The following is a 23,970-nucleotide window of genomic DNA, read 5'->3' on the forward strand; positions in this document are numbered from 1 at the left end:
AATCCCACGGGATTTGGCTGGATGAGGATTCTCCCTGTTCAGGACAGCACAAAAAGGCAACCACCAGCAGAACTCCCATCCTTCAACCCTGTATTGAATTTTATTAATAATTTACTACATTTATTAGACTATTTTATTAAAAAATAAAAGAATTTAATAAATCTATTTTTATCAAATCCCGGAGAATGGGAAGGAAAGCAAAGCTGACCTGCCAAGCCTCCATATGGAAAACCATCAATGGGAACATTCCTGGGAATATCCCATCTCCTCCATCCTTTTCCCCACAGCTTTATCCTTCCGAGGGTTTTTTCCCTGGAATTCCCAGCTCTGGGAATCCAATGAAGATGCGTCGTTGGTGTTGGCAAAAGGAGGAAATTTGGAATTTTTACTCGGAGTTAATCCCTCCCAAACGGTTTTTTCCCAAATCCAGGTGAGTCCTTGGGATTTCAGGTGATTCCAGGGGGGAAGGGAAGGGGCCTGGGTGGCCCTTCCTGTCCTTTTTCTGCCTTTTTCCTGCTTTTTTCCTGCCCAGATTCCGACGGGAGCAGATGGTTTCCATGGTTTCCCAGCATTTGTTTGGGAAGCTCCTTGGAAACAAGAGAGGGAGGAGGGAGAACAAAAGGAAAAGGCTGGAGCTGGGGGCGACCCCGGGATCCTCCCACAGTGTATCCCTGGATACGGCAAAGGAGGGAAAAAAGGGATTGAAGCATCCCAAATCCCTGCATCCCATCTCCATCCATTCCTCCATCCCATCCCATCCCATCCCATCCCATCCCATCCCATCCCATCCCATCCCATCCCATTCCATTCCATTCCATTCCATCCCAGTCCCAGTCCCAATCCAGCTCCATCCCAACCCCAATCCCATCCCACCATAATCCTGCACAGCCATCCCAATCCCAATCCTGATCCAATCCCAATCCAAATCCAGTCCCAATCCCAATCATGCTCCATTCCAATCCTTCATTCCATCCCATTGCACCCCAATCCTGCATTCCCACCCAATCCCAATCCTGCTCCATCCCAATACCAATCCCAACCCCATCCCATCGCACCCCAATCTTCCATTCCCATTCCCAACCCATCCCATCCCAGTCCCAATCCCATTCCTAATCCCAATCTCAATTCTTTCCCATCCCAATCCCATTCCAATCCCATCCCACCCCAATTCCTGCATTCTGATCTGAATCCCACCCCTATCCCAATCCCACCCAAATCCAAATCCTCTCTCCATCCCTATCCCATCCCATCTCCATTTTTCATCCACATCTGATTTCAACTCCAATCCTAATTCCAATCCTAACCCATCCCATCCCACCCAAATCCTGCACTGCCATCCCAATCCTTATCCCTATGCCAATCCTAACCCCAATCTCATCCCATCCCCATCCATCTCCATCACATCTCTTCCAATCCCAATCCCACCCCATTCCCATCTCCATCCCTTCTCTCCATCCCATCCCACCCCAATCCCATCCCAATTCCAACCTCAATCCCAATCCCAATCCCATTCCTAATCCCAATCCCAATCCTATCCCATCCTGTCCCACCCCACCCCAATCCTGCATTCTGATCCCAATCCCACCCCTATCCCAATCCCGTTCCCAATCCTGCTCCATCCCAATCCCAATCCCAATCCCAATCCCAATCCCAATCCCAATCCCAATCCCAATCCCAATCCCAATCCAGCTCTATCCCAACCCCAATCACATCCCACCCCAGTCCTGCATTTCAATCCCAGTCCTGCTCCGTCCTAATCCCAATCCCTTCTCATCTCATCTCATCTCATCTCATCTCATCTCATCTCATCTCGTCTCATCTCATCTCATCTCATCTCATCTCATCTCATCTCATCTCATCTCATCTCCATCCTGTCCTATCCCATCCTGTTCCCATCTCCATCCCAACCCATCCCATCTTCATTTTCATCCCATCCTGATGGCATGCCACCCCAATCCTGCATTCCCATCCAAATCCCAATATCCCATCCCCATCCCATCTCCATCCATCTCTATCCCTTCTCTCCATCCCATCCCTTCCCCCCAATCCTAATCCCAATCCCAATCCCAATTCTACAATCCCAATCCCAACCCCAATCCCATCCCATTGTGCCATCCACTTATTCCATCCCATCCCATCCCATCCCAATTCCAACTGCAATCCCAATCCTGCTCCAGCCCAATCCCAACCCCAACCCCAACCCCAATCCCAACCCCAATCCCAATCCCAATCCCAATCCCAATCCCAATCCCAATCCCAATCCCATTATCCCATTATCCCATTATCCCATTCTCCCATCATCCCATTCTCCCATTCCTCTGCTCCATCCCAGTCCCGCTCCCTGTCCCATATCCCGACATTTCCCATTACCCCAAAATCCCGGCACTTGCCAAAATTCTGAGCATCCCAACCCCAATTTTGGCACATTTGGGATGTGTTTGGGAATGTGAGGCCTGGGATTTTTCCCTTTTTTTCTGGGAATTTTGGACGATAAATGTGGGGGAAACACTGGAGGGGTCGAGGGGTTCCTCTGCACCTTTTCCATCCCAAAATTTAGGATGGAATTCCTGGAATTCCACCTTGGAAAAAGAGGATTCTTGCTTGGAAGGGTCTCACTGATTTTATCTTTATCTTTATCTTTATCTTTATCTTTATCTTTATCTTTATCTTTATCTTTATCTTTATCTTTATCTTTATCTTATTTTTATTTTTATTCTTATTTTTATTCTTATTTTATTCTTATTCTTAATTTTTTTTTATTTTTAATTGATTGTAAATTTATTTTTTTAAATTTTGTTTGTATTTTTTAGGTTTTAATTTCTTTTGGTTTTAGGTTTTAATTTCTAATTTTTTTTATTTCTTAGTGGGTTTTAAAAAAATTTTAATTAATTTTTATTTTTCTTCTCTAGTCTTTTATTTCAACTTTAATATTAAAATAATTCAATTTCTAAAATGGTAAAAATAATTTTTATATTTATTGACTGTTATTTTCAGTCTTATTTTAAACTGTTTTTTTCCTTTGAAATTTTTTTTAGACTTTCATTCTATCTTTTAATTTGATATTTTTATTCCTATTTTTATATTTACCTTCATTATTCTTTTTATGTTTACCTTACTTTTAAATTTTTAATTAATTTCTGTTTAAATAAAGTATTTACTTCTCTTTTTATATTTATTTTATATATTATTTTCCATTTTATATTTTATAGAATTATTTTATATCTGTTCAACCATAACTATTTATTTAACACATATTTTTTTATTTATTTTGAATTTATTTTCTATTTTTTGGGGGTGTTGTATTTATTTTTATATTTCTTTTATATCACATGTATAGGGGTTTAGGTTTGTATTTATTTTATATTCATTCTCCATTTTTTAATATTTATTTTAAATTTATTTTTGCAATTATTTTAAACTTATTCCATATATATTATTGCATTTATTTTAAATTAATTTCATATTTATTTTTGCGTTTATTTTAAATGTATTTTCTATTTTAGCATATATTTTTAAAAATATTACACATTTATTTTTATTAATTTCCCCTGTATTTTTCCCACATTTCTCCCATCCCATTCTCCCATTTTTATCCCAATTCCCAACAAAAATCTCGTCACTTTTTTCCCATTTTTCCCACAATTCCCGCCCCATTCCCGGGATCCCCCCGGACCCACCCAGGATTTGGGGCGGGGCCTCCACCGCCGGCTGCTCATCGATGATGTCATTTCTGACCAATCAGCGCCCGACACCGCGCCTTTGCCCCGCCCCTCCCCTCCCTGCCGGTACCCGGAGCATCCCAAGGTTTTGGGGGATTTGGGGGATTTTTGGGTGGATTTGGGGGATTTTGGGGGGACGCGGGAGCCTCCCGGGGAGGTTCTCCGGGAATCCTGGGAGCCGATGGAATTCCCAGGGACAGGAACCATGGAAAGGGAATGGTTTGGGTGGGAAAGGAGCTCAAATCCCACCCATTCCAACCCCGACGCCTCCCGCCACAATCTCAGGGTGCTCCAGCCTTTCCTTGGACACTGCCAGGGATTCTCTGGGAATTCCAGCCCAGCCAGGAATCCCTTCCCAAGATCCCACCATCCCAAGCTCCCCTTTCCCACTGGAAGCCATTCCCTGCCTCCTGCCCCTCCAGCCCTTGCCCAAATCCCAGCTCTCCTGGAGCCCCTTTGGGATGGGGAAGCGGCTCCAAGGATTCCCTGGATCCTTCCCTGATCCAGCTGCACATTCCCAGCCCTCCCAGCCTGGCACTGGATCCATCCCCATCCCGACTCCTCCTTGAGAAGGAATTTCAGGATCCAGGGGCTTCACTGGGAACTGGGGACTCCAGGAAGGGTCTCCCTTCCCTTTTCCATCCCCGAATTCCATAAAAATCCCTCGGGATGGATCCTGAGTGTCCTTGATCCCAGAATCCCGGAATGGTTTGGGATGGGATCCACGGACCTTCAATCCCATCCCAGGGACACTTCCCACCATCCCAGGGTGCTCCAAAGCCCCATCCAACCTTTCCTTGGACGCTGCCAGGGAGCCAGGGACTGTCTGGGAATTCCAGCCCAGCCCTAAAAAAGCCACTCCTGAAATCGGGGACAGGAGACTCCTCCAAGGGTGACCCTCCCAGTGTCATTCCCAGCTCCAGGATTTGACCCCAAAATCCATCCCTAAAAAAGCCACTCCTGAAACAGGGGACAGGGGTCACTTCCAGGTGTGACCATCCCAGAGCCATTCCCAGCTCCAGGATTGGACCCTAAATTCCATCCATAAAAAAGCCACTCCTGAAATGGGGACATGTGACCTTCCCCGTGCTCCCAGAGCCATTCCAGGCTCCAGGATTTGATCCCAAAATCCCTCCCTGAAAAAGCCACTCCTGAAATCATGGAGCCACCTCCAGGTGTGACCTTCTCAGCCATTCCCAGCTCCAGGATTTGATCCCAAACTCCATCCATGAAAAAGCCACTCCTGAAATCCGGGAGCGACCTCCAGGTGTGACCCTCCCAGTGTTCCCAGAGCCGTTCCCAGCTCCTGGATTTGATCCCAAAATCCCTCCCTGAAAAAGCCACACCTGAAATGGGGACATGTGACCCTCCCAGCGTCCTCAGAGCCATTCCCAGCTTCAGGATTTGATCCCAAAACCCCTCCCTGAAAAAGCCACACCTGAAATCAGGGACACGGAGCTACCTTCAGGTGTGACCATCCCAGTTCTCCCAGTGTCATTCCCACCTCCAGGATCTGACCCACGGCCACCAAGGCCACCAGGAAGGGGGTGCTGCCCAGAGCTGGGATCCCGGGAAGGGGCTGAATCCTAGGAATCTCAAAGGAGCCGCCGGTGCCAGGCACGGCCGGGCCGCGCCCGGAGCCACTCAAGGGCTCTTTGTCCCCAACTTGGCCACTGGGATTTGACCCTTTCCTGGCCTTTGTCCCTCTGGAATGCGCTCCACCAAAATTCCCAAGGGAATCCCAAATTCTGCCTGCTTGGAACCTGGGGGGGGAAAGGATTGGAAATTTGGGAATTTCAGTGGGATGTCCCTGCCATGGAATTGTTGGATCATGGAAGGGTTTGGGTGGGGATGGTCCTTAAATCCCACCCCAAGGATGCCTTCTGCAATCCCATATTTCTCCAATCCCCATCCAACCTGGATTGAACATTCCAGAGCTGGAATGCCCAAAAAAAATCAACAAAGAGGTGGATTTGAGGAAGGAGAGCCAGAACCCCAATTCACCCCAAAATTCCAACAGAGCCATCCCGTCCTTGCCGATATCCTGCCCTACCAAACCCACCCTAAATCCTTTTTCCAGAGCGATCCACATCCCCAAAATGTGACGGAAAAATCCAGAACCTAAAAATACCAGGATGATTCCCAGAGGTGCCGGTGGGAAACAGGCCGGGATGAGGCGGATTTGGGGAAGGAGAGCCGGAATACCCAATTCCTCCCCAAATTAAAACGGGGCCATCCCGTCCTTGCCGATATCCTGCCCCACCAAACCCCACCCTAAATCCCTTTTCCAGAGCGATCCATGTCCCCAAAACGCGACGGAGAAATCCAGATCCTAAAATACCGGGATGATTCCCAGAGGTGCCCAAAATGTGACCGATGGAAAATAGGCCGGGATGAGGTGGATTTGGGGAAGGAGAGCTGGAATACCTCAATTCACCCCAAAAATTCCAACAGGGCCATCCCGTCCTTGCTGATATCCTGCCCCACCAAACCCCACCCTAAATCCCTTTTCCAGAGTGATCCATGTCCCCAAAACGTGACGGAGAAATCCAGATCCTAAAAGTACCAGGTTGATTCCCTGAGATGACCGGTGGAAAATGGGCCGGGATGAGGCGGATTTGGGGAAGGAGAGCCAGAATAACCAATTCACCCCAAAATTCCAAAGGGGCCATCCCGTCCTTCCCGATATCCTGCCCCTAAAACCCCACCCTAAATCCCTTTTCCAGAGCGATCCGTGTTCCCAAAAACGGAGAAATCCGGATCCTAAAAGTACCGGGATGATTCCCAGAGGTGACCAGTGGGAAATAGGCCGGGATGAGGCGGATTTGAGGAAGGAGAGCTGGAATACCCCAATTCACCCCAAAAATTCCAACGGGGCCATCTCGGCCTTCCCGATATCCTGCCTACCCTAAATCCTTTTTCCAGAGTGTCCCCAAAACGTGACAGAGACATCCAGAACCTAAAAATACCGGGATGATTCCCAGAGGTCCCGGCAGAAAATAGGCCGGGATGAAGCGGATTTGGACAAGGAGAGCCGGAATAACCAATTCCTCCCCACATCCCAACGGGGCCATCCCATTCTTCCCGATATCCTCTCCCCCAAAACCCACCCTAAATCCCTTTTCCAGACCCACCTGTGTCCCCAAAAAGTGACGGAGAAATCCAGAACCTAAAAATACCGGGATGATTCCCAGAGGTGCCCAAACGTGACCAATGGAAAATAGGCCGGGATGAGGCGGATTTGGGCAAGGAGAGTCGGAATTTGGGATGGACTCGGCACTCCAGAGGTGCCCTCGTTCGTCATGGATTCCCCGGAGATTCCACTCGCCCCAAAATAGTTTTGGGATCTGGGGCTCGGCCTCTCCGTGTCCCCAAATTGGGGACGGAGGAGGACGAGTGCCAGTGGGAATGTAGGGCTGGGAATGGTGGGACAGGGTGGGACTGGGACATGGGCTGGGGACAGGCCAGGATGGAGGGGACACCCTATTGCCCCCAAATCTTGGAGAGGTCACCCCATTGTTCCTCAGGATAGAGGAGACACCCCATTGTCCCCTGGGATGGACAGGACACCCCATTGTCCCCAAATCTTGGAGATGTCACCCCAAATCCTGGAGGATTCACCCCATTATCTTGGACATGACACCTAATTGTCCCTCAGCATGGAGCGGACACCCCATTGTCCCCAAATCTCAGAGATGTCACCCCATTATCCCCAAATCTTGGAGATGTTACCCCATTGTCCCCCCATATTTATGTCACCCCACTGTCCCCCATATCGATGTCACCCTATTGTCCCGCACCCTGGAAATGTCACCCCATTGTCCCCCCATATCGATATCCCCGCATTGTCCCCCATATTGATGTCATCCCATTGTCCCTCCATATCGATGTCACCCCATTGCCCTCCCCATATCGATGTCACCCCATTGTCCCTCCCTTCCTATATCGATGTCACCCTATTGTCCCCCCATATCAATGTCACCCCATTGTCCCCCCATACTGTGTCCCCCCATATCAGTGTCACCCCACTGCCCCCCCCCATCGATGACACCCCATTGCCCCCACCCTGGAAATGTCACCCCACTGTCCCCCCCCACATCAGTGTCACCCCACTGCCCCCCCCCATGGATGACACCCCATTGCCCCCACCCTGGAAATGTCACCCCACTGTCCCCCCCCATATCAGTGTCACCTCATTGTCCTCCCATTGTCCCCCCATATCGATGTCACCCTATTGCCCCCCCCCCATATCGATGTCACCCCACTGTCCCCCACCCTGGAAATGTCACCCTATTGTCCCGTCCCCCCCCCCATATCGATGTCACCCCATTGTCCCCTATATCGATGTCACCTCATTGTCACCCCCAAATTCAGGGGGCACCCCAATGTCCCCGCGATGTGACAAGCAGGGACCGGGGACACCTCGCCCCCCTTGCGACGCCCCGAACCCCTCCGTGTCCCTTTGTCACTTTGTCCCCCCCCATCTCCGCCCCGCTCCGCATCCCCCCTTCCAACCCACCCCCAAAATCCCCATTTTTCACCCCAAAATCCCCTTTTAAAAAAAAAAAAAAAACAACAATTTTTGCACCCATCCCTTTTTTCCCCATTTTTTCCCTTTTCCCTGCTCCAACCCCAAAATAGCTGCGGGCTGTGACGTCACCGGGCGGGGCCCTCAGTCGCACGGGGCTCTCGACCAATCAGAGGGCCGGGCGATGATGTCATGGGGGGCGCTGGGGACCCCCCGCCCGGGATCTTCCAAAGCCGCGTTAAAGGAGCCGGGAGAGCGGCAGGAGCAGCGCGACCACCGCCGTGGGGTGAGTCCGGCAGCCCCCCATGGAATTTTTGGGAATTTTTGGGAATTTTGGCCGGTTCCGTTCACGCCAGGAGGGTTTGGATGGATTTGGGGGTGTAGGGGGGGTTCAAGTCTTTCAGATTTTGAGGGGGGCGTAAAGGATGTGGGGAGAGAATCGGCACGACCACCGCCGTGGGGTGAATCCGGTGGAATTTTTTGGGATTTTTTGGGGGCATTTTTGGGATTTTTTTTGGAATTTTACCCGGTTCCGTTCAGGGCAGAAGGGTTTGGATGGATTTGGGGTGAGGAGCGTTGATGTATGGCAAATTTTTTGGGGGAAAAAAAGGATTTGGGGAGAGGAGTCCCGCGACCACCGCCGTGGGGTGAGTCCGGCAGCCCCCGCTGGATTTTTTGGGGAATTTTTTGGGGCATTTTTGGGGAATTTTTTGAGAATTTCAGCTGGTTCCATTCATGGCAGAAGGGTTTGGGTGAATTTGGGGTGGGGGGCGTTGGTGTATGGCAATTTTTGGGGCGGGGGGCGTAAAGGATGTGGGGAGAGGAGCCCCGCGACCACCGCCGTGGGGTGAGTCCGGCAGCTGGAATTTTATGGGAATTTTTTGGGGCATTTTGAGGGATTTTAGCCCGTTCCGTTCACGCCAGGAGGGTTTGGATGGATTTGGGGGGGGGTGTGTGGGGGGGTTTCAAGTATTTCAGATTTTGGGGGGGCGTAAAGGATGTGGGGAGAGAAGCAGCGCGACCACCGCCTTGGGGTGAGTCCGGCAGACCCCGATGGAATTTTTGGGAAATTTTTGTGAATTTTCTGGGGAATTTTTCAGGCATGTTTTGGTGAATTTTGAGGATTTTTTTGGCATTTTTTGAGAATTTTAGGGGGCATTTTTTGGGATTATTTTGTGATTTTTGGGGGGATTTTTTTGGGGGAATTTTAGCCGGTTCCATTCAGGGCAGGAGGGTTCGAATGGATTTGGGGGTGTGGGGGGAGTTAAAGTATGGCAGATTTTTTTGGGGCGGGGGGCGTTTTCCAGCAGTCTGGAATTCCTTATCCCGTTCCTTTTTGAGATTTCCCCCACCACCCTCCGCCTCATCCTCATCCTCATCCTCGGCTGCCGTCCCCCAGTTTGGGTTTGGGGGGGATCATTGTCCACACCCCCAGAATTCCCGAGGGATTCTGCACCCCTAGAATTCCCAGAATTCCCAGAATTTTCCGGGGATCCGCAGAATCCCCCCACCCCCAAAATCCTTTAGGGGACCTCCCCACTTTCCCAGGATCCTCGGGGACCCCCATTCCAGCATCCCCCAAAATCCCGGGGTTCTGCACCCTCAAAATCCTTGCGGAACCAAAACCCCCAAAAATCCTGGGATTCTGCACCTTCAAAATCCTCAGGGGACTGGAATCCTCCAAAATCCCGGGACTTTGCCCCCCCCCAGTATTCTCGAGGCACCAAACCCCCCCAAAATCCCGGGATTCTGCAACCTCAAAATCCTTGGGGGACCAAAAACCCCCAAAATCCCAGGATTCTGCACCATGAAAATCCTCGGAGGACCCGATCCCCCCCAAAATCCCGAGATTATGCACCCTCAAAATACTCGGGGGACTGGAACCCCCCTAAAATCCTGGAATTCTGCACCCTCAAAATCTTTGGGGGACCCGAATCCCCCCCCCCCCCCCCACAAAATCCTGGGATTCTGCACCCCCCATCATATTCAAGGGACCAAACCCCCCCCCAAAATCCCGGGATTCTGCACCCTCAAAATCCTCGGGGAGACCAGAACCCCCCTAAAATCCAGGGATTCTGCACCCTCAAAATCCTCGGGGGACCAAAACACCCCAAAATCCCAGGATTCTGCACCGTCCAAATCTTTGGGGGACCCAGACCCCCCAAAATCCCGGAATTTTGCCCCCCCCAGCATCCTCAGGGGACCAGACCCCCCCCAAAATCCTGGAATTTCACACCCCCAGCATCCTCGGAATCTCAAATTCCCGGGGCGGACCCCATTCCCTCCGCATTCCTGGAATCCCCCCATCCTGCCCCGAATTTTTGGGAGCCCCTCACCCTGTTATCCTGGGAGGATCCTCTTCAGCATTCCCAGGATTTAGCACCCCCCACCCCTCAGGGGCTGCGCTGGCCCCACCCAGACCCCTCCCAAAATATGGAATTCCTGCTGGTGGAAGCAGCCGCTGGAATTTTTATTCCCGGGAAATGGAAAAAGGGATGGAGGGCGGAGGGAAAAGGAGCTGCCATCCCATTTTCCCCCCTCTGGAGCTTCCCAGTTTTCCACAGGCAGGGAATGGGGAGCCACCCCCCACAAATCCCTTTCCCATTCCTTCATCCATGGGTGGATGATTTTTCCAGGGAAAAAGATGGGAGAGGGGAGATGGGAGAGGGGAGATGGGAGAGGGGAGATGGGAGAGGGGAGATGGGAGATGGGAGGGTCCTTCCCGTGGAATTCAGGGTGGGAAAAGGGAAAAGGCAGCCCTGCGGAGGGTGGATCCCACAGGATCCCTCGCACTGCCACGTGCGGATGGTTGGGAATGGGATGGCGTGGTTGGGAATGGGAATGCATGGTTGGAAATGGGATTGCATGGTTGGAAATGGGGTTTTGTGGCTGGGAATGGGATTGTGCAGCCAGGAATAGGATGGTGTGGTTTGGAATGGGATCAGGGGGCCAGGAATGGGATTGTATAGTTGGGAATGGGATCCCTTGGCTGGGAATGGGATCCCGTGGCTGGGAACGGGATGGCGTGGTTAGGAATGGGATTGTGTGGTTGGGAATGGGATTGTGTGGTTGGCAATGGGATGGCGTGGTTGGCAATGGGATGGCGTGGTTGGGAATGGGATGGCGTGGTTGGGAATGGGATTGTGTGGTTGGGAATGGGATGGTGTGGTTGGGAATGGGATGGCGTGGTTAGGAATGGGATTGTGTGGTTGGGAATGGGATGTGATGGCCAGGAATGGGATTGTGTGGCTGGGAATGGGATTGAGTGGTCGGGAATAGGATGACGTGGCCAGGAATGGGATTGTGTGGTTTGGAACAGGATTGTGTGGTCAGGAATGGGATCACCTGGCCGGGAATGGTATTTTGTGGTTGGGAATGGGATCACATATTTGGGAATAGGATCAAGTAGTCAGGAATGGGATGGCATGGCTGGGAATGGGATGGCGTGGTTTGGAATGGGATCATGTTGTTGGGAATGGGTTTGCCTGTCTGAGAATGGGATTTTGTGGCTGGGAATGGGATCCCATGTTTGGGAATGGGATTGCGTGGTTTGGAATGGGTTTGAGTGGGCGGGAATGGGATTGTGTGGCTGGGAATGGAATCATGTGGCCAGGAATAGGATGGCGCGGTTTGGGAATGGGATTGTGTGGTCAGGAATAGGATGGCGTGGTCAGGAATGGGATCATGTGCTCGGGAATGGGATCACCTGGCTGGGAATGGGATTGTGTGGTTAGGAATGGGACTGTACAGCCAGGAATAGGATGGTGCAGTTGGGAATGGGATCACCTGGTCAGGAATGGGATCGCCTGTCTGGGAATGGGATCGTGTGGTCAGGGATGGGATTGAGTGGTTGGGAATGGGATGGCATGGTTTGGAATGGGATTGCATGGTCGAGAATGGGATTGTGGCCGGGAATAGCATGATGTGGTTTGGAATGGGATCATGTGGTTGGGAATGGGATTTCATGGTTTGGAATGAGATCACATGGTCGGGAGTGGGATTTCATGGTTGGGAATGGGATCAAGTGGTTTGGAACGGGGTCACCTGCCTGGGAATGGGATAGCATGTTTGGGAATGGGATTTTGTGGCTGGGAATGGGATCCCATGGTTGGGAATGGGATTGTGTGGTTTGGAATGGGATCGTGTGGTTGGGAATGGGTTTGAGTGGGCGGGAATGGGATTGTGTGGCTGGGAATGGGACGGTGCAGTTGGGAACGGGATCATCTGGTCAGGAATGGGATTGCCTGTCTGGGAATGGGATCATTTGCTTGGGAATGGGATTTTGTGGCTGGGAATGAGATCGTGTGGCCAGGAGTAGGATGGAGTGGTTTGGAATGGGATCACGTGATTGGGAATGGGATTGTGTGGCCAGGAATAGGATGGTGTGGTCAGAAATGGGATTGTGCTGCCAGGAATGGGATCACCTGGTCAGGAACGCGGTTGTGCAGCCAGGAATAGGATGACGTGATCGGGAATGAGATCATCCCATCCACACCGGGATTTTGGGGTGACACCAGCAGATCCCCTACCACATCCCGCTCCCACTGGGAACAGGTCAGGGAAGGAATTCCCTCCTCCAAACCCCTGGAAAATCATCTCCATCCTGGCAGGAAGGGGGCTGAGCTCCTCCCCTCCCATCCAGCCGTATCCATAGGGATGGATCCCGTTTCCCGGCCCTGGTGGGCGATCCCCACATTCCATCCCGTGGGAACGCCACGTGAGGGCTGGATCCCAGGGAAAAGCTGGATTTGGGCTGGGAATGCCGGAGCCAGGGAATGGCTTCCAGCCGAGTTATCCATGGATAACCGGAATCCAGGAATCCATCCCTGCCCAAGCCCCACCATCCCTTCTTGGAAAAGTGGATCCCAGCCAGATATTCCCAGATTTTCTCCCTGTTCCCACCCCCCAGCAGCCTCTGGAAGCTGCAGCCGGGTTATTTTTGGGATTTTCGGGGCAGATCCCAGGGAAAAGCTGGATTTGGAGTGGGAATGCCGGAGCCAGGGAATGGCTTCCAGCCGAGTTATCCATGGATAACCGGAATCCAGGAATCCATCCCTGCCCAAGCCCCACCATCCCTTCTTGGAAAAGTGGATCCCAGCCAGATATTCCCAGATTTTCTCCCTGTTCCCACCCCCCAGCAGCCTCTGGAAGCTGCAGCCGGGTTATTTTTGGGATTTCCGAGGCAGATCCCAGGGAAAAGCTGGATTTGGAGTGGGAATGCCGGAGCCAGGGAATGGCTTCCAGCCGAGTTATCCATGGATAACTGGAATCCAGGAATCCATCCCCATCCCATTCCCACCAGCCCTGCCTGGAAAAGTAGATCCCACCCAGATATTCCCAGATTTTCTCCCTGTTCCCACCCCCCAGCAGCCTCTGGAAGCTGTGGCTGGGTTATTTTTGGGATTTCCGAGGCAGATCCCAGGGAAAAGCTGGATTTGGGCTGGGAATGCCAGAGCCAGGGAGGCAGGAGCCAGGGAATGGCTTCCAGCTGAGTTATCCATGGATAACTGGAATCCAGGAATCCATCCCCACCCCATCCCCACCATCCCTGCCTGGAAAGGTGGATCCCAACCGGATATTCCCAGATTTTCTCCCTGTTCCCATCCCCCAGCCGCCTCTGGAAGCTGTGGCTGGGTTATTTTTGGGATTTCCAGCAGGATTTCAGGATGAGGGCTGGGATTTTATCAGCATGGGTGGGGCGTGGCGCAGCCCTGGAATGCTCATTCCAGGATTTAAGGATCCCTCCTGTTTTGCAGGAGGGATTTGGGGATAAAATAATGGGAATAATCCCCAAATCCCACCTCGTTCCCTGTTTTGGAAGGGCGTTTCCACATTTCCACACCCAAAACCCCCAGGAATGGGGAACAGCCTGGATTATCCTGGTTTTCAGCATTCCCAATTCCCATTTCAAGCCCTGGGGATGGGTGGGGGTCCTGGAGATCCTGGGAATGATCCCAGTGGGATGCGGGAGAGGATCCTGGAGCATCGGGAACCGGGAGCTGAGGACTGGGAATATCGTGACACGAGCAGGGGGAATTTGGGAGGGGTCCAGGCGTGTCCAGGTGGGTTCATGTGTGGCTCCCGGCACGTGTCCTCACACGTGTGGGTTGGGAATGTGGAGCTGGGAAGGGCGGAGTGTGCCAGGAATATCCCACGGGATGTGTCCGTCATTGTGGCGTGTGTGTGTCCCATCCCATCACTCCGGTGTGTTCCTGTCTCATTATCCCATCCCATCCCAAATCATCCCATCCCATCCCATCCCATCCCATGATCCCGTCCCATCCATCCCATCATCCCATCACTCCGGTGTGTTCCTGTCCCATTATCCCATCCCATTCCATCCCATCCCATCCCAAATCATCCATCCCATCCCATTCTCATCCCATTATCCATCCCATTATCCCAGTGCATTCCCATCCCAAATAATCTCATCCCATCCCATTATCACAGTGCATTCTCATCCCATTATCCCATCCCATCCTAATATCCCATCCCCTCTTGTTATCCCATCCCATCCCATCCCATCCCATCATCCCGTCCCAACTCATTCCATCCTAACTCATCCCATCCCATTATCCCATCCCACACAATCCCATCACTCCAGTGTGTTCCTGTCCCATTATCCCATCCCATCCCGTTATCCCATCCCATTCCAAATCATCCCATCCATTATCCCATGGATCCCATCCCATCCTAAATCATCCCATCCCAATATTCCATGCTATCCCATCAAATCCCAAATTATCCCATCCAAAATCATCCCTTTCCATCCCATCCTCATCCCATTATCCCATCCCATTTTCCTATCCCATCCCATTATCCCATCCCATCCCACCCCATCCTCATCCCATCCAATCCCATAATCCCATCCCGTTTTCCCATCCCATCCCATCCCACCCCTTTATCCCAATATCCCAATATCCCAATATCCCAATATCCCATCCCATTCCCAGGTCTCCACCACTGACCCAATCCTTTCCTTCCCTCTGCAGGCCCAGGATCGCTCTTCCTGCAGAATTCCAAGGATTTCCTCGCCATGACTCTGGCTGGTATGACACCCCAAACCTCCCCATGGCACCCCAAACCCATCCTGGGGTGTCTGGGGCTTGTCCCGACCCTGGAATGCTCCCCAAACCCATCCTGGGGTGTCTGGGGCTCGTCCCGACCCTGGAATTCTCCCCAAATCCATCCCAGGGTGTCCTGAGCTCATCCCGACCCTGGAACGCTCCCCAAATCCATCCTGGGCTCATCCCAACCCTGGAATGCTCCCCAAATCCATCCTGGGCTCATCCCGACCCTGGAACGCTCCCCAAATCCATCCTGGGCTCATCCCAACCCTGGAACGCTCCCCAAATCCATCCTGGGCTCATCCCAACCCTGGAATGCTCCCCAAACCCATCCCGGGCTCATCCTGACCCCAGAATGCTCCCCAAATCCATCCTGGGTTCATCCTCATCCTGGAATTCTCCCCAAATCCATCCTGGGGTGTCCCGGGCTCATCCCAACCCTGGAATTCTCCCCAAATCCATCCCGGGCTCATCCTGACCCTGGAATTCTCCCCAAACCCGTCCCGGGGTGTCCCGGGCTCATCCCGACCCAGGAATGCTCCCCAAATCTGTCCCGGGGTGTCCCGGGCTCATCCCGACCCAGGAATGCTCCCCAAATCTGTCCTGGTGGTGACAAACCGGGATTGACAGCCCGGGACAATCCCGGGTCATTCCTGAGGTTTCCCTTTGCATGTCTGGATCCTCGGCTGATCCTGCTTGGAATGTTTGGGGCTGGCCACCATCCCAATCCCAATCCCTTCCATGGGATGCAGAAATTCCCAAACCCTGTGATCCCGATCCCAATCCTTTCCCTGGAATGTGGAATTTCTCAATCCCTCTAATCCACATCCCATCCCTTTACTAGAATGTGGAATTTCCTCCATCCCTCTGATCCCAATCCTTTTCCTGGCACATGGAATTCCCCCTTACCCCTAATCCCAGTCCTATCCCTTCCCTGGGATGTGGAATTCCCCCCATTCCTCTGATCATGATCCCACCCCTCTCCTGGAATGTGGAATTCCCTCCATTCCTCTGATCCCAATCCCAGCCCTTCCTTAGCACATGGAATTCCCCCTTCCCTCTGATCGCAATCCTATCCCTTCCCTGGGATGTGAAAATTCCCCCTTCCCCCTAATCCCAATCCCAAACCATCCTTGACACATGGAAGTCCCCCAACCCCTTTGATCCCAATCCCTGCCCTTCCCTGACCCTTGGAAATCCCTCCATCCTCTTTGCCCCCATCCCAAACCTTTCCGTGGCACATGGAGCTCCCCACATCCCTCTGACCCCAATCCCAAACCTTTCCTGATATGTGGCAGCCCCCTCATCCCTATGATCCTGATCCCACCCATTCCCTGGCACATGGAGCCCCCCCATCTCAACCCTTCCCTGGGCCTTCCATCCCTCTGATCCCACTTGGAATTCCCTCCATCCCATTTTCCCTCCATCCCATTTTCCCCCCATCCCAACCATTCTCTGGTCTTTCCATTCCTCTGATCCCACTTGGAATTCCCTCCATCCCTTTTTCCCCATCCCAACCCTTTCCCTGGCCCATGGAGCCCCCTCGTCCCTTTGATCCCAATCCCAAAACTTCCCTGGCACATGGAATTCCCTCCAACCCATTTTCCCCCATCACAAACCTTTTCCTAGCCCATGGAGCCCCCTCATCCCACTGACCCCAATCCCAGCCCTTCCCTGACCCTTGGAATTCCCTCCATCCCTTTTTTCCCCCATCCCAACCCTTCCCTGCCCCACAGAGCTCTTCCATCCCTCTGATCCCACTTGGAATTCCCTCCATGCCTTTTACCCAACCCCAACCCCTTCCGTGGCCCACAGAGCCCCTCTGATCCCACTTGGAATTCCCTCCATCCCATTTCCCCCCATCCCAAACCTTTTCCTGGCCCATGGAGCCCCCTCATCCCTCTGATCCCAATCCCATCCCTTCCCTGGCCCTTGGAATTCTCTCCATCCCATTTCCCCCATCCCAACCCTTCCCTGACCCACAGAACCCCTCTGATCCCACTTGCAATTCCCTCCATCCCATTTTTCCCCAATCCCAACCTCTGGATCCCCTCTGATCCCGATCCCGCCGTCTCTTCCCAGCCTACAAGGAGAAGATGAAGGAGCTGCCCCTCGTCTCCCTCTTCTGCTCCTGTTTCCTCTCGGATCCCCTCAACAAACCAACCTACGCCTATGAAGGTGGGACCCCCTTTTCCCAATCCCGGGAATTCCAGGATTTCTGGAGGGATTTGACCCTTCCTTAGCATGAGCGGGGTCACCCTGGAGTACAGCAGCTCCGGAATTTTCTGGGAATTCAGCACAAGGTTGGGTTGGGATCTGGAGGGGCTTGGGCAGACCCAGCTCCCTCAAATCTCCCAAATATTCCCAACCCTGGGAATTCCGGGATTTCTGGGGGGATTCCAGCCCTCCTCAGCATGAGCAGGGTCACCCTGGAGCACAGCAGCTCCAGAATTTTCTGGGAATTCAGCACAAGGCTGGGTTGGGATCTGGAGGGGCTTGGGCAGATCCAGCCCCCTCAGATCTCCCAAATATTCCCAACCGAATCCCATGGATGGGTTGCAATCCAGCAGGGCATCATTCCTTCATCTCGGAACATAAAATCCATATTTTTCAATTCTGGGTGATTCATCCCAATCCCTGTCCAGAGGCCATGGAAGAGCCTTGGGGGGCTCCTCCAGGTTATCCAGGGAATGGGATCATGATCCCATTCCTGAGAGAAATGGAGAGATGGGGACATTCCCAACCTTCAGCTCTCCCAAATATTCCCAACCTGATCCCAGGGATGGGTTGGGATCCAGTGAGGCTCCAGGATTATCCCTTCATCCCATATCCATATTTTTCAGCTCCAGGTGATTCATCCCAATCCATGTCCAGAACCTTGAGGGTTTCTCCAGGTTATCCAGGGGAATCAACACTGGAAAAGGGATCATGGTCCCATTCCTACTTCCCAAAGCAAGGACACATGGAGCAATGGGGATCTTCCCAACCCTCAGATCTCCCAATGGATCCAGAGGAGCTCTGGGAGCTCTTCATTCCCTCATCCCATATCTGTATTTTTTCAGCTCCAGGGGATTCATCCCAATCCATGTCCAGAACCTGGGGTGACTCCTCCAGGTTATCCATGGGGATCCAGACTGGAACAGGGATCATGGGCCCATTCCCGCTTCCCAAAGCAGGGAGAGATGGAGAGACGGGAACATTCCCAACCTTCAGCTCTCCCAAATATTCCCACCTCAGCCCCACCCATGGGAATCCCAGATTTTCTACCCCACCTCCCACATCCCCAAACCCCAGGGATGCATTTGGGCTAAACCTGGATGAAACTCATGGATACCAGGAATGGCAGAATCCCTCTGCGTGTTTCCACGGATGTCAAAATCCGGGAATGGGAATTCCTGCCGCTCATTCCACGCCCCCTTTCCCCCCCCAACCCAGACACGGTGGACCTGACCTGGTGCGTCATCTCGGACATGGAGGTGATCGAGCTCAACAAGCGCACCTCGGGCCAATCCTTCGAGGTCATCCTGAAGCCTCCGTCCTTCGACGGAATTCCCGAATTCAACGCCTCCCTGCCCCGGCGCCGCGACCCTTCCCTGGAGGAGATCCAGAAGAAGCTGGAAGCAGCAGAGGAGAGGAGAAAGGTGGGTGAATTCTCTCCATGGTTTCCGGATTCCCCATTTTTGGGCTGAGAATTCCTCCCATTTTTGGGTTGAGAATTCCCCCCCATTTTTGGGTTAAGAATTCCCCCCCATTTTTGGGTTGAGAATCGCCCCCATTTTCGGGTTGAGAATTCCCCCCTATTTTCGGGTTGAGAATTTCCCCCCATTTTTGGGTTGAGAATTCCCCCCCATTTTTAGGTTGAGAATTCCTCCCATTTTTGGCTTGAGAATTCTCCCTGGTTTTGGGTTGAGAATTCCCCCATTTTTGGGTTGAGAATTCCCCCCCATTTTTGGGTTGAGAATTCCCCCTGTTTTTGGGTTGAAAATTCCTCCCCATTTTTGGCTTGAGAGTTCCCCCTGGTTTTGGGTTAAGAATTCCTCCTCATTTTTGGGTTGAGAATTCCCCCCATTTTTGGGTTAAGAATTCCTCCTCATTTTTGGGTTGAAAATTCCTCCCCATTTTTGGGTTGAGAATTCCCCCCCATTTTTGGGTTGAGAATTCCCTCCCATTTTTGGGTTGAGAATTCCCCCTGTTTTTTGGGTTGAGAATTCCCCCTGTTTTTGGGTTGAGAATTCCTCCCCATTTTTGGATTGAGAATTCCCCTCCCATTTTTGGCTTGAGAATTCCCCCCGGTTTTTGGCTTGAGAATTCCCCCCCATTTTTGGGTTAAGAATTCCTCCTCATTTTTGGGTTGAGAATTCCTCCCCATTTTTGGGTTGAGAATTTCCCCCCATTTTTGGGTTAAGAATTCCCACCCATTTTTAGGTTGAGAATTCCTCCCATTTTTGGGTTGAGAATTCCCCCTGTTTTTGGGTTGAGAATTCCTCCCATTTTTGGCTTGAGAATTCCCCCTGGTTTTGGGTTGAGAATTCCTCCCCATTTTTGGATTGAGAATTCCCCTCCCATTTTTGGATTGAGAATTCCCCCCGGTTTTTGGCTTGAGAATTCCCCCCCATTTTTGGGTTGAAAATTCCTCCTCATTTTTGGGTTGAAAATTCCTCCCCATTTTTGGGTTGAGAATTCCCCCCATTTTTGGGTTAAGAATTCCTCCTCATTTTTGGGTTGAAAATTCCTCCCCATTTTTGGGTTGAAAATTCCTCCCCATTTTTGGGTTGAGAATTCCCCCCATTTTTGGGTTGAGAATTCCTCCTCATTTTTGGGTTGAAAATTCCTCCCCATTTTTGGGTTGAGAATTCCCCCCCATTTTTGGGTTGAGAATTCCTCCCCATTTTTGGGTTGAGAATTCCTCCCATTTTTGGGCTGGGAAGAGGTGATTTTATCCCGGGAATGTCCCACCCACAGTACCAGGAGGCGGAGCTGCTGAAGCACCTGGCGGAAAAGCGGGAACACGAGCGGGAGGTGATCCAGAAGGCCATAGAGGAGAACAACAACTTCATCAAGATGGCCAAGGAGAAGCTGGCGCAGAAGATGGAGTCCAACAAGGAGAACCGTGAGGCGCACCTGGCGGCCATGCTGGAGCGCCTCCAGGAGAAGGTGGGCACCGGGAAAAGGGGTTGGGATGAGTCGAGATATTCAGGACAATGGCGGCTCTTGGGGGTCCTGCTTCCCTTCCCACCCACTGGGGTTGGGGGGTCCTGACTGGGTGGATCTTGGGAGAAGTTGGAGGTTTGGGATCTGGATCTTGTCCATGGACAAGCAAAGCCCTTCATTTTCCCGTGTCCCATCAAGGTGGGACTCAGAATCCCAGGAATTGTAGAATCCTGGGATGGTTGGGTTGGAAGGGACCTTTAGGATCATCCAGTTCTACCCCCAGAACCTTCCACTGTCCCAGATTTCTCCAAGCCCAGTCCAACCTTGCCTTGGACTATCCCAGGTTGTTCCAAGCCCTGTCCAACCTTTCCTTGGACTATCCCAGGTTGCTCCAAACCCCATCCAACCTTTCCTTGGACTATCCCAGGTTGCTCCAACCTTTCCTTGGACTATCCCAGGTTGCTCCAAGCCCCCTCCAACCTTTCCTTGGACTATCCCAGCTTTCTCCAAGCCCCATCCAACCTCTCCTTGGACTATCTCAGGTTGCTCCAAGCCCCCTCCAACCTTTCCTTGGACTATCCCAGCTTTCTCCAAGCCCCATCCAACCTCTCCTTGGACTATCCCAGGTTGCTCCAACCTTTCCTTGGACTATCCCAGGTTTCTCCAAGCCCCCTCCAACCTTTCCTTGGACTATCCCAGATTTCTCCAAGCCCCGTCCAACCTTTCCTTGGACTATCCCAGGTTGTTCCAAGCCCTGTCCAACCTTTCTCGGACTATCCCAGGTTGCTCCAACCTCTCCTTGGACTATCCCAGGTTTCTCCAATCCCTGTCCAACCTCTCCTTAGACTATCCCAGGTTGCTCCAAGTCCCTTCAAACCTCTCCTTGGACTGTCTCAGGTTGCTCCAAACCCCATCCAACCTCTCCTTGGACTATCCCAGGTTGCTCCAACCTTTCCTTGGACTATCCCAGGTTTCTCCAAGCCCTGTCCAACCTTTCCTTGGACTATCCCAGGTTTCTCCAAGCCCCATCCAATCTCTCCTTGGACTATCCCAGGTTGCTCCAAGCCCCATCCAACCTCTCCTTGGACACTTCCAGAGATCCAGGGGCAGCCCCAATTTCCAGAATTTCCATAATTCCTCTGGGAATTCCATCCCAGTGCCATCCTCACCACTCCCCATCACACTTCTCCCACCTCCGGGCTGGCGGATCTTCCCCCGCGTCCCTTCCCACGGATCCGGCAGCTCCCCAGCTCCGTGCTGGGAGCCATTCCCACCCTTCCAGCCCTGTTCTCTCTCCCGAATCAGGTCTGTTCCCAACCTCCGCATGGAAAATCCCACTCTCACCACCTCCAGCTCCCTCCAAAACATCCGGAGCCCGCCCAGGGCCCTTCTCCGAGCGCCTCCGTTGGGGCAGAGGCGGAGAGCGCCAGATAATGCCGGAAAAATCCCAGCTAATCCCAGCTCCAAGGGGCTTCCCGGGACGGTTGACGTCTCCCTCGTAGCCAGAGGGCGAGGACAAAGTGTCCCCAAGTGCCACCAGCAGCCCTTAAAGTGACCCCAGGGGAGGAGAGGACGCTTGGGATGAATCTCGTGCCTTCAACCCCTCCGGAGCCGCTGTCCGTGGGGATCCCGGAATCCTGGAACGCGGCTAACGCGTGTTCCCCTCCTCCTCCTCCTCCTCCTCCTCCTCCTCCTCCTCCTCCTCCTCTTCCTCCTCTTCCTCTTCCTCCTCCTTCCTCCTTCCCCTCCTCCTTCCCGATCCCACAGGACAAACACGCGGAAGAAGTGAGGAAAAACAAGGAGCTCAAGGAAGAGGCCTCCAGGTAAAGAGGCTCAGCTGGGACTGACAGCTCCGGGGAGGTGCCGGAGGCTTCCAGGCAGCTCCAAGGTTGGAATGGTGTGGGAATGGTGGACGTTCCTCTGCTTTCTTTGTTCGTGGATGTGACGAGTTGAGGGGGTGAAGCCATCGGAGTCGTCGTCGTCGTCGTTCCGGGGGAGGGTGGGGAGGGGAAAAGGGATGAGGACGGGAATTTTCGGGATGCCCACCCCCGGCGTGGGTCCCGCCCCGTCAGCCAGGTCCGGAGGGGACACGAGGAAGTGATGCCCCGTGGAGAAATCCCGGGAATTGTGGAATGGGTGGGGAGGGAATTGTGGGAAATGTGCGTCGTGTGTGACTTTCATTTGGTGCTGGGCAGGTGGGGGCGGGCGGGAATCCCTCCGGAGTCTTCTCCATCCAATCCCACCCCATCCCACCCGTGGGCTGCGGCATCTCTTGGTGTCCCTCCCTCCCTCCCTTGTTTTGGGATCTCTTCCTGGATTTTTGCCCATTTTGGGAAGGGGGAGAAGTTTTTTTTGCCCACCACCATTGGAGGTGGTCAGGGAGTGTAATTCCCTTGCTCCAAAGGTTTTTTTCCCAGCTGTTGGAGATGCCCATGGTCCTTCCCAAGGGTGACATTGGAAAGCCCCATGAATTCCCAAAGAAGATTTTTTTTGTAAGAACATCCCAATAAAACCCAATCCCAGTGGGAATTCTTGGGTGAAATCCCCCCTTTTCCTGGAAGGGACCTTTAGGATCATCCGGTTGGAAAACCATCGGCTCCTGGAGATGGAGCAGCAGCAGGAGCCAGGGCGGGGCTGTGGAGACCATGGTGGAAGGGAGGGAATGAGGGAAAATTTGGGAAAAAGCTTGAGGTGGGATGGAGCCCTGTGGAGAGCAGGGAAAAATAACCATGGGAACCCCTTGGTGACACCAGGGAGGGTGGAAAACCCCCTCAGTATTCCAGGAGACTTTTTTTGGGAGCTGCCATGGATCCTGGGAGATCTTTGCCTCCAGGAAAGGTGGGGAGAAGGAAAATTGGATTTTCCAGAAGGTGGGGTGGGAATTCCCTGCTTTCCCATTTGCTGGAAGTGTTTCCCAGCGCTGCAGCACCCCCAAAATTCCAACCCGGGTGTGAACGAAGGGTTTGGGTCTCCGCCGTGTCTGGATGAGACATTCCGAGCTCCGACCCAAAATCCTGGGAAAAGGGGGGAAAACGGGATCGGGGACGGATTGTGGCACGAGCTGTCCTTTTTTTTGTACACAACGGATGTAAATAAAAACTGCCTTGGCCTTTCCTTTGGTTTCCATGATCCCTGCGGTGCTTACCGTGTGGTTTTTTTGGGGGATTGGGGCACCCCGGAGTCGGGAAAAGGAGGGAATTAGGGTGGGAGGCTGAGCTGTTTTCCCTCCCCATTCCCCAAAATTTGGGAGTTCCAAACTCATCCCATGAAATTTTCCCGTCCCAGACCTGGAGCAGGGAGTCAGATCCCAATTCCATCCGTGTGCTGGGAGAGGAGGAAACCGGGAAAGAGCTGGATGAGGTGGGATCATCCATCCATGGAATATCCATGGAATAGGCAAAAAAAATTCCGTTCCTCAGGGCCGGGAGGAAATCCTGGGAATTCCTCATCCTGCTCCAAGGAGGAAGAAATGGGAAGGTTCCTCTCCCATCTTTGTTCCACTGGA

At 52.5% G+C, this 23,970-nt stretch overlaps 1 protein-coding gene across 3 annotated transcripts; it reads left to right on the plus strand.

The window, feature by feature from the left end:
• The first annotated feature begins 8,443 nt into the window (after positions 1–8,443).
• On the plus strand, positions 8,444–23,594 carry STMN4 (stathmin 4). 3 transcript variants are annotated; one of them, XM_059468011.1, is made up of 6 exons: positions 8,444–8,533; positions 15,240–15,296; positions 17,397–17,492; positions 18,750–18,955; positions 20,277–20,468; positions 21,771–22,084. In XM_059468011.1, the coding sequence occupies exons 2-6, from the start codon at positions 15,284–15,286 to the stop codon at positions 21,897–21,899; spliced, it is 636 nt and encodes a 211-aa protein (XP_059323994.1). In that variant the 5' UTR covers positions 8,444–8,533; positions 15,240–15,283; the 3' UTR covers positions 21,900–22,084. The 3 variants fall into 3 exon arrangements, with proteins under 3 accessions (XP_059323994.1, XP_059323996.1, XP_059323995.1); XM_059468013.1 differs by lacking the exon at positions 21,771–22,084 and adding an exon at positions 22,233–23,594 and having other exon boundaries at positions 8,465–8,533; XM_059468012.1 differs by lacking the exon at positions 8,444–8,533 and adding an exon at positions 9,071–9,094 and having other exon boundaries at positions 21,771–22,085.
• The last annotated feature ends 376 nt before the right edge of the window (positions 23,595–23,970 follow it).

The sequence above is a fragment of the Ammospiza nelsoni genome, chromosome 3, assembly GCF_027579445.1.
Source record: "Ammospiza nelsoni isolate bAmmNel1 chromosome 3, bAmmNel1.pri, whole genome shotgun sequence".
NCBI classification, from domain to species: Eukaryota; Metazoa; Chordata; class Aves; order Passeriformes; family Passerellidae; genus Ammospiza; species Ammospiza nelsoni.

Coding starts and splice junctions, on each gene's coding strand:
- STMN4 (XM_059468011.1), top strand. Junction 18,956..20,276: donor CAGCAGAGGAGAGGAGAAAG/GTGGGTGAATTC, acceptor TCCCACCCACAG/TACCAGGAGGCGGAGCTGCT. Junction 20,469..21,770: donor TGGAGCGCCTCCAGGAGAAG/GTGGGCACCGGG, acceptor CTCCCGAATCAG/GTCTGTTCCCAACCTCCGCA.